This window comes from Molothrus aeneus, chromosome 26 (genome assembly GCF_037042795.1).
Source record: "Molothrus aeneus isolate 106 chromosome 26, BPBGC_Maene_1.0, whole genome shotgun sequence".
NCBI lineage: Eukaryota > Metazoa > Chordata > Aves > Passeriformes > Icteridae > Molothrus > Molothrus aeneus.
In genome coordinates, this window is record NC_089671.1 from 4,556,279 (window position 1) to 4,568,956 (window position 12,678).

The 12,678-nt window shown below is 44.9% G+C and overlaps 1 protein-coding gene across 5 annotated transcripts in view; it reads right to left on the reverse strand.

The window, feature by feature from the left end:
• RAB11FIP4 (RAB11 family interacting protein 4) overlaps positions 1-12,678 on the reverse strand; it is a 121,367-nt gene that overhangs the window by 13,348 nt on the left and 95,341 nt on the right. For 3 of the 5 annotated variants that reach the window (XM_066566075.1, XM_066566079.1, XM_066566078.1), the window contains 4 exons: positions 7,058-7,281; positions 3,629-3,820; positions 1,976-2,110; positions 522-557 (listed from right to left, as the gene is read on the reverse strand). In XM_066566075.1, the coding sequence (XP_066422172.1) occupies positions 522-557; positions 1,976-2,110; positions 3,629-3,820; positions 7,058-7,281 (587 nt within the window). The remainder of the gene's footprint in view (positions 1-521; positions 558-1,975; positions 2,111-3,628; positions 3,821-7,057; positions 7,282-12,678) is intronic. The other 2 variants (XM_066566077.1, XM_066566076.1) reach the window with 2 other exon arrangements.

The window sequence follows — 12,678 nt, forward strand, 5'->3', positions numbered from 1 at the left end:
TTAAAAAAAACAGAAAAAAAAAGAAATATCAAGCAGTTTCCACTGCAGAATAGTGTCAGAATATGTAACACAGGAGATTATCTAAAATGTCTTTGAACCTTACAGCCCTCCCCAGACCAGGGCTGGTTCACTCAGTCAAAGGAAGATGACAATTCTGTATGTCCTTTTTAAAGGGCTGCTCTTGCTTTCCTCCATATTTTAGCAACAGCAGCAAGGCCCACATTATGAGGGTTAAAGAAGCAGCAGCTGGACTGATTAAATAGCAGTACAAAGGAATACATTTGGCAGACAAGGAAGCAAAAACTATCTATATTTTTAACAGAGCTGTTTCCAGTTCAGGGGCCTGCTCCAAGAGTAACAGGGGCAACATTCATACCCAAACACAGGCCCCTTCCCTTAAAAACTTATTTTGGTACATTTTTGTTTTTCTAAAATTATTCCTACTTTTGTCTCCCACTCCCACTTATGGAATTGTTATGGCTGATTCCACAAATATTCATACAAAACTTGAAGACTCTTACCTTCCAAACGCTGTGCTTGATATTTTCCTGTTAGGGCTACATGGAAACAGAAGGAATGATATAGGAATTTAACACTTATTTGCTTCAATTTCAATTGCACAATGAAATATAATGGACTTTTTTAGCCTACTCAAAAGATGATTCTGTGAACAATATTCTTTAACAACTGAATCAAAAGCTGCAATTACTAAGAACACAAAGATGAGTGAAGCCACAAATTACTGTGATCATTAATAAGTCAATTTGCAGATACTGTTACATGTAGCAGAGATTTGTCAGTGTAAATCAGAGTGAAACTAACATTAGAAACACCACAAAGGGACACCAAGTTAGTGATGGACATTTATTCTGGATTTCCAGTTTTTAGATGATTTTATGAACAGTTAGTTTATCCTTCCCCATAATGCTTCCCAGTTCAGCACAGGAAGTGAGGTCTTTCTATTTTTACAGTTCCCTTGTGCAGCCAGAGACTGGTGCTATCTAAATGAAGACCCCTTTGCTGCAGACAGCACTGGAACTAGATCAAAAATATCCTGCTGCATCTCTTGGTAAGAGGATGTCACAGCTCTGTGTGCACAGACACAGCTCTTGGTCAGGCATATCCAGCCTCTCTCAGAAAATTCCCAAAGCCCTGGCTGGTCGTGGTCTGGATGTTGGCAGACCCTTGCAGGGCAGGAATATTGTTCATGGCAGGTTCCACACTGCTGTGCACAGTGAAGAGCAGCAGGGCAGCGCTGCGTCCCAGGGATTACACTGACAGGCAGGACTCATATCCAGTTCTAGGGGGAGCTAAAATCCCACCAAATAATTCCCTTCAAAAACTCTAGGTGATTGCTAGAAGCACTTTTTAAGTGCTCAGCACAGCTTAAGAGTGATCGAGTGGCAGAGAAAGAAATGTAAGGAAAAGGCTGAAATTGCAAAGAACTCCAAAAATAACTTCTGCCACAGGATTTATCATTTTTCCAAGTTCTGTTGACATCACAAAAAAAATCCCAGAGAAGCCAAGTACCTCTGCTGACCAGTAGCTTTAGGAGAGGTGTATGTAAGGTTATGTGCATTAGCCAAGGATCTGGAGATCCCTCCTTCCCACCTGGAGAAAGCAGGAGCTAACTGTAGATCTGCACTAAGCAGCACAGCAGATCCCACTTCCTGGGAAAAATTCCTTGAAATATCACTCTCACTCTGCAATCAAAGAGCTCATTGGTTAAAATATTTGAGTTTAGCAATGATGTCTGCACCTTAAATCAGAAAAAATATTTAAGAGCTGATGAAGAACAGCATTTTGGTTTGGGCTAAATATCCAAGTCTAAATTTCTTACTGTTTTGTAAGAACAACGCACGTGTAAGATGAAATGGGATACAGAAGGGAGAGGGCTTGCTCTCCCTCTCCTCCTGCTATAAGCCAGTCCCATGTCAAGGGGGCATTGCCAAAAGCAGTGCAATGGGCTGCTTACCTGTTTGCTTTCAAGTTTTTCAGCCTGGCTTCCAAATCGTTGAGGAGATTTATCTTTTTGCAGCACTGTGAGCAGTAAACATCCAGTAATTCGCTGTTATAAACATGTCTCATTTTTCGGGGGGTTTGGCCAGCACTGTTTGCAGGAAAGGAGAGATGTTACTGGCTGTAGTAACCAACCCACAACAGGTTTTCCTTGTGTCTGTGTGTCAGAATCACAGATGAGGGACTCGAAGAACCATCTCTAACTACAGTCATCTATGTCAGAGCTGATGATGGCCAGTGCTACTCTTAGGGCAAGTCCACCAGTCTGAGCTGAGGCCTTCCAGAGGATGTGGATGTCTCTGGGTGGCAGTGGAAAGAATCAGTTTGGGTGACCAAAAGAAAAGCAAAAGGTACATGTGGTCCACTGTGATGCACATAGCAAAGGGAGCTACATGAGTATATTCAACCTCAGCAATGTCCCCCTCTCATCTTGCCCATCTTCCCACTAGAGCCTGGCATGCAACCTGAAGAATCTTCTCTCCAAGAGAAAGGCAGGAAGATGAAAAACAGAGTGGTCTGGTAGGAAGTCACATGAACCCCCTCAGATGGTAGGATGATAGGAACCCTAGAATGAGGAGGAAGGGAGAAGTGGACCCAGGTCTATAGAGGAGATAGCAGTACCTCTTGGCATGATAAAGAGAAAATAAACTCAAATAAAAGACAGCAATCATGGCATGATGTGCACTGAGCCCCAGGAATGAGAATGGAAAGTGCTGCATAAACCTGAGGAAAGAGGGGATGAAAGACAGGAGCCATCACCATGAAGGGGCAGTGGAGAGGGGTCTGGCTCTGCATGCATGAGAGACATGGCCAGGCAGGACTGCAGAAATGCTGCACACACGGGGAGCACAGGGGGGCTGCATGCAGAACAGAAGGATGCAGTGAGCTTGTCCTGTGTCAGCAATGAAGACAAGACCTCCATGTGCTATTGATCCAAGCAGACTAATCCTACAGAATCTTCCTTCAGCTCTTCCCAGCCCTGCTCACCCATTCCCTTGCCTGGGGGAAGGACTGCACAATCTGGACCTGCCTTGGCCACAAGATGTAAGAGCTGCAGAGACTGAGGATACATGCAGGAGGCAAGGGCACTGCTGTGGATTTGTAGCACCTAACAGACAGCAGCTCCTTGCTTATGTTTCCCAAGACATTCCAAGTCAATAGGATGCTTGTTTCAAATAACCCCCTGAACATATTGCAGCAGTTCCCCTCACAGATTAGTGCTAAGGATTTGTAGTATCAGAATGCTAAACAGAAACAGCTCTCTCTTGTAAGTCTTCACTATACCAGAGTGGGTACATAATGTGAAGTTGGTTTCCTTTGCAGCAAATCCCTTCCAATACTAGCCCTGAACTGTGGAATTATTGTCTGCAATAGAAAGAAATCTCTACAAGTGAAATAGACCATTTATTTCAACAGAACCCAACAGAGGTTACCAGAAACAACATATTTGCTATAGCTCTTATTATTTCATGCAGTCTGTCAATTAAAAGGCAGGAAATGAACTCATCGTATTTTGCTTATAAGGTAAGTCTACCTAACCAGTGTAAACTCTGCTATGGTCAGAGAAGAATAAAAATGAAAAATTGTTTGTTAATGAATAAGGAGCAACCTGGAAGATACAGATGAGCCAAGGTCAGAGTAGGCGTTGGTTCTGGTCTCATCATCAGGACATGGGCTACTGGGAGTAAAATCCACATCATCTCCTTCCCCATAGTCTTCAAACTGTTCTTCATTACTGATCAGGGAGGCGGTGGAATAAGTGGAGAGGTCAGATGCTGCAGAAGGGTTGTGAGGACTTGACCTGAAACAAGAGGTCAAAACATCTCGAAGGCCGACTTTGATAGCACCTCACCTCATATGGAACCTTCCACCTTCACAGGCTGTCCCCTCTTTGAAGCTGTAACCCACTTCTGTGCTAAAGCCCTGAAGTGCTCAATGTACCTGATGTGCAGCTGACAGAGTGCCTTGAGAGACAAGAGCATGAGAATCTATGAACAAGGTCCCTATGTGACAAGTTTGGATCAACACAAACCATTTTGCTTTAAAGAGCACACTTTGATGATCCTCAGCCACCACGTCCATGTGAAGACCACATGGGGATTTCTGCTCTGAATGCAGGAACCATGCAGACAGCTCTGAAATGCATGGGATAGTGAGAGGAACATGTATAAGACAGAGGCTGTCACTCTATTCCACAATAGAGAGTTTACCAGCAATCCAGATACACCCTCTCCCACACCCCAGGAATTTCAGCCACTCTCCTCTGTGTGGTCAGAAAGAAACCTCTGCTCACCACTTACCAGAGTCACTAAAGCTACTTAAGTGACTAATGGAGGCTGGGTTCCTGCCCCTCCTTCCATCAGGACAAATTCTGTCTTGCAGAGGATATATGGACCACAAGAAAAGGCTGTCTAACTACCAGAAAAGTACCTAAAATGATGTTAAATGGGTAGGGAGTGGCAGGACCCTGTGACTTCAGAGAAAGAGAGCACATAGGTAAACAGATCAGCAGAGTCAGGCACCACAGGAAAGCAGCTGGCAGAGCAGTTTTGAGCGCATCCAATCTAATAAAACAGAGCAAGGTGGCTGCAGAGGGTGCACAGGGTTCACCTGCCCAGACTCCAGACTGCCCTGTGCAGTGCACCTGCAGAGTGCAGGTGTTTTACACAGGTTTACTCAGCTCCCACCTTGGTGAGGCAGTCAGACAAGCCAGTAAATTCACAAAAAAGTTCTAACAAACAAACTTCTCCCTCCAGAAAACGCACCTGGAAAACCTAACATGGACGCTCAATTGTGAGGCCCTGGCATTGCCCAGCTGTTCCCTCTCCAGCAGAATCCAAGGCCTCTGCAGTACAGACCAAGCACTAATGGAATCTGCTGGCACTTCATGCAGATCAGGTTAAGATTTTCTCTCCCTCTGCTTCAGTGCACGGTGCTTGTATCTCCAGCTCCACCAGCTGAGCCATGGGACAGCAGCTCCCAGGTGACATTGTTCTCCAGCAGCTCAACAATATTTCCCCCTAAACTTCTTCTGAGTCTACCTTGAGCCTCTCAACCTCTCTACAGGGAGAGTCCTCTTCCTGTAATACTCCACTTTGAGCTGTAAACAAGAGATGCACCAGTGTTCCTTTGGCGGATGGTGCAAGCGTCATTTGCATATCCCTTCCCTCCAAAAGCAATTAGTAGAAGAGGAAGCCTGCCAACATTTCAGATGTATGCTCTTTTGTTTCTCCTGTTTTGATGAGATCCATTTATAACCTGCAACTCATTTATCTAACTCACATTAACAGAAATTAGGGCAAGTCAAGCCAGGCACACTATTGAAGGATAAAGATAGGAATACTCATACAAGAAATAGATGAAACTTATCTAACAAGGCTCCTTGGCTGAGGGATTAGTGAGAAGCTCAACATATCACACTAACATTTATTCATGAAGTGTGCCACAGACATACTGTGTATTGGTAAGTTTTTGGGAGATCCTACAATCCTACTGCTCTTTGCATCTCAACTGCAGTTACACCAAGTGAGTTTGGGAAGAAGCTCCTTGTAACACTTCCTCCAGCATTAGAGGAAGTGACTGATTTTCCTCATTCTAACACTTTCTGAAGGGAACTTTCAAGTGTTTGGTGCTTTTTTTTTTTTTTGTTTGGGTTTTTTTTTGTTTGTTTTCAAAGGTAATCTGTTCTTCTCCAGAGCAAGATTTCAGAGGCCTGATACACCTGATAACAACCCACCTGCTTCTTCAGCAAGCAGCAAAGTAAATCTCTCTATTGCCCAAATAAATAGCTCTATTTCCTCTTTTAACACAAATGCATGAAGCTTCTCATGTTTTTTCTCCCCAAAAGATTTACCAAAGCTGAGGAGGTCTCAGAGGATAAATCAAGGTCTATCTGAGCACAGTAGCTCTTGGTAGCTCCTGCCTGGCCTAGAAGAAGGGTACAGGAGGCACAATGCCTTGCCCACCCCCTTCACAAGAGCCTGACTGGCAAAGCTGAGAAGGAAAACATTTCAAATACAGCATGGGAAAAAGTCAGTCACCAGAAGGATGGGGCTTTGGAGAACCGGGAATGGCAAGCAGAGGAGACAAGCTTGATAAAGAGCTGATGGAAACTGTAATTATCTTGATAAAGTCTCTGAGGTTGCTTGGGCAGATGGGAGAAGGCCAAAACTCAGCTAGCTGAGAAATTCAGGAGGAGGGCAGGAATGAGGCAGCACAGGGAGCACCCGAGGAGGCCCAGGAGAGAGAAGAAAGGCTGCCTTAGCAACAAACAAAGCTCAAGAAGCACAAATCAAGATGACAGGCCCAAAATAGGGAAGACAAGGCAGAGGCTTACAAAGCAAGCCCAGCTGAGCTCTGTCTGGTGGTGACTGCATTAATTCAATTCAAAGCAGGATTAAGCCAAATTAGGTTCTTTTCCCCCACAACCATCTTTAACCAGCACTCCCAGGTACACACCTGGGAACAGTCAAGTTAGGGTTACAGAGACACTGGTGTTAACAGCAAACTATGGTTACACACACATATGCCAGGACACCCCGTGTTAAACACAATTTACTGTTGCACAATAAAGGTTATGGAAAATTAGAAACACAGAGAATTAACTTGGTACATGAAGTAGCAAAGCAAATCAGCAGAGCCCACAATACCAGGCACACAACTAGATGTACAAAAGACTGCAGCAGTATTCCCCATACTGAACTGCTTCGCAGGAAGTATTGTTTAAATTCCAGCATATAAAGCTTATGGCAGCAGAGAAGCATCCCCCCCCTATGTTTTGGGGGATGTTATTGCAGTGATCTGTTCTGGGGATACCCAATGCTTTGACTTCAACACACAACATGCAAGTCCTGTGAGTGCTCACAGAACGTGCCAGAAGGAGCCAGGACCAAGACTATCTAAGCCATTTAGAGGACCTGGACCTCCATCCCCCTTATGTTGTAAATGGATGTTAAGTTTCTAAATCCATCAGCCATCCTCAGCCTCCCCCAGGAGGGATTAGCCACATAAAGGCTCCTTCCTCCCTGGCACCACTCACTTGTCCCCAGGCAGGAAGAGGCCACCGAGCCCGCCGTCCTTGTCCTCGCTCCGACACACGTCCGAGGCCTCGGAGCTCTGGGCGCTCTCGATGGCACTGTCCATGTCAGACTCATGGTGAACCTCCTGCTGGGCCAGAGTCATCCCCTCCTCATCAGGAAACAGCTCTGACTCGCTGTAGGTGCTTTCGCTGTCCAAGTAGGCGCAGTCCTGGATTTCACTGCCCTGGCACAAGGAAAATCAGGAGTCAGTGCAGATCAACCCTGAAGGCAGTTCAGCAGACACAGGAGAAGCAACAAGACAGTCTCTGGATGCCCTGGTAAGCAAGAGTGATACTGAATAAAAGCCATGAAACAAAAAGCTGACCTGCTTTACAAAGCCAGCTCCTGCAAGCCAATAAAGTAGCCTGTACCTTCCAGAGGGGCTCATGTACTGCCTCTGACTTCACAGGAGAGAAGGATACAACACCCAGCTCTAAAATGCAGTCAGTTTTACCCTAATTCACTACATTAAATAATATGTAATAAAATGCACTTGAAGTAATAAATATCCTCAAAGTTTTATAAAAATTTAGGCATCTTTTGAGAGATGGCAATATATTAGTCACCAAGAGTTAGTCCTCTAATTAATATTACAGATTAAACGAAAGCAAATCAGATAAGCCCTGATCTGCTTATCAGTTTACCCTGTCTTTGAGGATGGACAAAAATTTGTAAGATGAAAAAATAATTGGCAGGCATTAAATTGTTTAGAGGAGGTCTTGGTGATAATCAAAGATATATGAGAGCAGAAAAAAAAGGGCAAAATCATCTCTTCCTGCTTCCTGGAGCCACATGTCTTGATTAAGCATCAACTAAAATAAGACATCATTCTCATTACTGCAGCTCCTTGCTCTTGCTGTTTGCCCTCTCCCTCCCCTTCCTGCCCCACAAATACTAAGAATAGCCAAGACAAGCTGGGTTCTATTTGCTTGTCCCTGAGGCACAAATAAAAATTCTTAATTGAAAAAATAAAGGCTAAGATTTTACTCTATCCTTTGATAAGCAGCCACACAATGCAGCTTTGACAATTCCCATCCAGCATGACACAAATAACTCAGAGCTGCAGAGCAAGTCCTGACTCAGAGCTCTACTCCAAAGCTCATCTGGAAGCTCCACAGGCATCCTGACCATTGAGCTACTGCTAGCAAGTGAAGCTTTTAGAGCTGAGTTCATTGGCACAAGGAATGGAGCATTCCATTCATGGATATACCTCGTGTTTAGGCACAACTGTCATCCCACCCAGGAATCCCAAGGCACTGCCACTACCACCAGCACTCCCTGCCCTGCTGGTGAGCACGTTTGACACTGGCCCAGTGACACCACTCAGCTCCAAGTCCATCCTCACAGCCTTTGGACACTCTTCTGCTGGAGCCAAGGAGGCTCAAACCCACTTTTGCAGAACCAGTGATGTTCTGTGCTGATGACACCATTTGTCTTTTCCACTTCAACGGGAAAAGAGTCAGGCAGCAGCTGCAGCTTTTCAAGATTTGCAGAAACTCCTGTTAGAAATGCAGGTCTCACCATCCACCTTTTTCCTGAAATACCAATTTATATAACTCTGAAATCTCCTAGCATATGGAGGCTGAAGAAATTCCAAACAACCCCACCTGCTCAAATCTCATTAACTAATGAATACCCCAGCAGGGAAAAGGACAGCACTGCCTGCTGTGTTTGAAACTCCAGGTACACTCTCAGAGCAGACACCTGGATGCTTTTCTAGCTGAGCTTTCAACAAGCCTTCCAGATTAACAAGCACTGGCAGTGAAACACCTGGCACTATTAAAAAAGCCTTTTCCCACTTTTCTGTGTCAGGTTTATTATGCCTGAAACTTTCCTGAGGTATTGCTTCAAGAGGTGTCCCAAAGGATTTATCCTTGGTCTATACCACACAGTACTTATTGAAGCCACGCTGCCTTGTGCAATCAGATTTACAGTTCTGAGCCCCAGCCCCTCATCCCCAGCCAGCCCAGGTCTGGCAGGTCAGATACCAGCCCTGGAACCTGCCCTGCCTTAGCCCCAGGTTCCTCAGCACACCTGACCTGCACCCTCCCAAAGCCAGCAGGGACAACGCCACTGCTGCTCTTTGCAAATTACCTTGGGAGCTACAAATAGCAGTAAATCCTTTTTAGTAGGTGTTGAAAAAGCAAAGATTGCAAAGAGCAATTACAATGTTTCAGAAGTACTCAGAAGTGTTTATTTATCTAACATTTGCCCGAAGTTTCCTCCCCCACGCTGAGCCCCACAGGCACAGACATTATTTTCTTAGCAAATTTAATGCAATAAAGCCTGACTGCTATTATAGAATTGCACCAGCTGGTAAAAGTCTGATCCAGGAGGGAAAGAGAGGGGCAAGCAGTACACAGTGGATCCCTGAAGCTCCCAATAAGCACCTCTTTTTCAGAGATCTTGGAGAAGTCTCTGCTTAAGCAAGTTTTTACAGCAGGAAAATCTCTCTGGTATTAAACATATTAACACAAGAAAGTAAAGGTCAAGAAGATCACGAAAGACTCCCTTTTTGCTCCCTGTAGGTAACACCACACATTGGCTTGTTCTAATAATAGCAGCTGAGGTGCTCTCTGAAGAGTCCATTAGCAATTAAATGTGCAGTGTCATCTCTATGGGCTGAGGGCTCACTTCTCTCTGTCCCATTCTGGCAACCTTCACAGCTTACTTGTATGGGAGAGCTGATCTACACCTACAGCACACACTCCACTGTCCCCAGCCTGCTCAGTGCCACGGATTCTTTTCTAAAGTGTTATTCCTCTATTCCTGCACTTTAAAGCCTCCTGGGGAAAAAAAAATATGCATATGTGTATATATATATAAATAGATATAAATATAAATATATAAAAATATAAATATAAATATAAATATAAATATAAATATAAATATAAATATAAATATAAATATAAATATATATATATATATATTTATTTATTTATTTATATATATAAGAGAAAGAAAAAGGAAGAATAAAAGAAATGAGGCTTTGGAGGCAATGGTCCATCATAAGCCTCCACACCTGCTTTGCAGCTCCTGAAATGCCTCACTGCCAGACTTGGAACCCCTTCTGGAAGCAGGCCCTCCCTTCTGCTGATCCCACCCTCGAGCAGTGGGAGCTCAGGAACTGATGGGGACTGGATAAATGGAGAACAGGGCCCAGCCCAGCTCCTTGGAGGAGCTCCCCCTCAGCGGCTCCCCCTCAGAGGAAGAGCAGATGCCACACCCCAGGTTGCCACGGCACCTCTTCACAAACCTGGCCCGACCCACTGCCGATGCAAACAAAGTGGATGTTTAGGAAGCACATCTCAGCTGCTCCCTGAGCAACTGGCAGCCAAATCACTCACTGAAGACCTCAGTCCTTCCAAAGCCAGCAGCACCACGAATGACTCTGTCAGGAGCAGGAGGCTCAGCTGCAGTAGCTGTCAATTCCCACTTTTAGGTGCTCAAGGTCCACCTCCAGTGGGTGCTAACACAATTCCAGGTGATGCACAGCAGCCAGGATCAGCCCACCGTGCTCCAGTCTGTTCCCTGTGGGCAGAACCACACACTGTACCGCTGAGCTTTGAGAGCTCAGGGGTGTGGAATCCCTGCCCCCTGATAATACAACATTCCTGGCACATGGGGACCCCTCGTGCAGATCCTGTAAAGCATGGAACTCAGCTAACACCACTCTGGTGTCTCTTCAGCTCCCTGGGTGAAACCAGCCTCCAGTGCAACTGTCACAATCACACATTGAATTAAAGCTTTTCCTTCTGTGGCATAAATAATGAGTAGGAGAACACAGACAAAGCATCTTTAAAACAACTTATACAGGTTTAAGTAAGCTATTACAAGACAACAGAATCAGGTCTTGTCACTGGTAAACAATATACAGGCATCCACACCTTACTGAGTAAAGCTGTAAGTTATTTGAAGCTGTAATTGTTCAGTGATCATGGTTTCTCACAGAACTGTACTTCCAATGATGACATCTAGCGCAAACTGCTTACAAACCACACCTAAGGAAATTAAAGTGAAAAAAAAGGCTGATTGCACACATTAGCCTCTCAGATTATTCCTTCATAGTTTAGGTATCTACAGTATTTCATGTACCAAATTAGAGGCTGGCAAGAACAAGTGTTATTCAGGTAGCCTCAAGAGAGCTAACTTGAGATTAAGGAGAGTTTAAGAAGTTTAAAGATGAATAGACACTTCTAGCCTGAGTCATTTGTTTCCAGTGCACATGTCATTAGCAGAAACCAGCCAAGAGAATGAGGTTCTGACGACTTGAATATGAATCACTGGGGTTGTCATTCTCCTAGCAGCTCCCTTCTTTGTTGGCTGAATCAAAAGAGATAAAGCTGCTGCTGCTTATGATCTTGGAAGATTCTCATAAAAAGAAACCCAACCCTGAAAGTTAAAACACCACCAACACAACATAGCTGCGGGTATCTTTAAAAGCCCTAAGTGGTTTGCACTTTATCCCATCGGATGCTCAAGATAACTCCAAGTGCTTCACAGGCAGCCAGCCAGACGCTTGTATAGCAACTGTTGAATATTCAGCAACAGTTTGCTCTATAGGAGCACCTGCTGCCCACAGATCCAAGGCCACTTCACAGAAACTAATGAATTCCCTTCCTCGAAAGAGGCTTTGTGTGGCTGCATTGAAGGCAGATGAGTAAGCCCAGCCTGCCTTTGCAACAGCCACCCCAAACAGAAGCAGGAGCCAGAAGACAGCGATTCCCATGGATTCCTTCTGATCCTTGTGGGGCAGGAAAGCAGTGTCAGCATTAGGTGGGTATGGGAATACAGCTCTGCCTTGCCCTGCAGTGACCCGACTGGGCTTTCCCAGGTTGGAAGCAATCTCCAAAATATGCATATAAAGCAGCTGAAAGCTAGAAACTTGGCTGACAGACAGGCTACATGACATGCCTACATTAATACATTCATGCTGAAGAGCAAGCCTCGTTAAAATTCACTCCCATCACAGCCAAATCACCAGTACCCCTGACATTTAGACAGCCTCACAGTATGCCAGAGGAGACAGGGAAGAAAAGAGGATCCAAGTATCCCACCACTCTGCAATCTGATTAGGAAGAGCTGGACACATCACACATGACCAGAAACAAGAAATACCACATGCAGACGAGCCATGGCCTTTCCTTCACCAGGACCTTGTCTCTCACCCCTCTGACAAGCTGGATCTGCTGTGGGATACAAGCCTGAGCCCCCTGCACCTTCCCCACAGTCACTTTCTTCCCAGCAAAAGCACAGGAAAAGTCACCTCACCACAACTGGAAGAGGTGCCATGTGGAGGTGTGCCAGGCTTGGTCTCAGATGAAAGTTACTTACTGTTGCACTCCATCATAAGAGAAAATCCAGGCTCTCTCATCTTTATTTAAGCAGCCACTGCATTGGAAGGCAAGTATTCTCTTAATTACTGACTGACAAAGAAGGGTGTGAAGCATTTCTCCCTAATGTGTTTTAGAAACAGCCACTCCTCTACAAACATTTGCATATTTACACCAAGTGGGATACATATTTTAAAGCACAGGTTTTCCCCAGCGTATTTCCTTTCCTTTTCAGTTGTCAGGCAGAG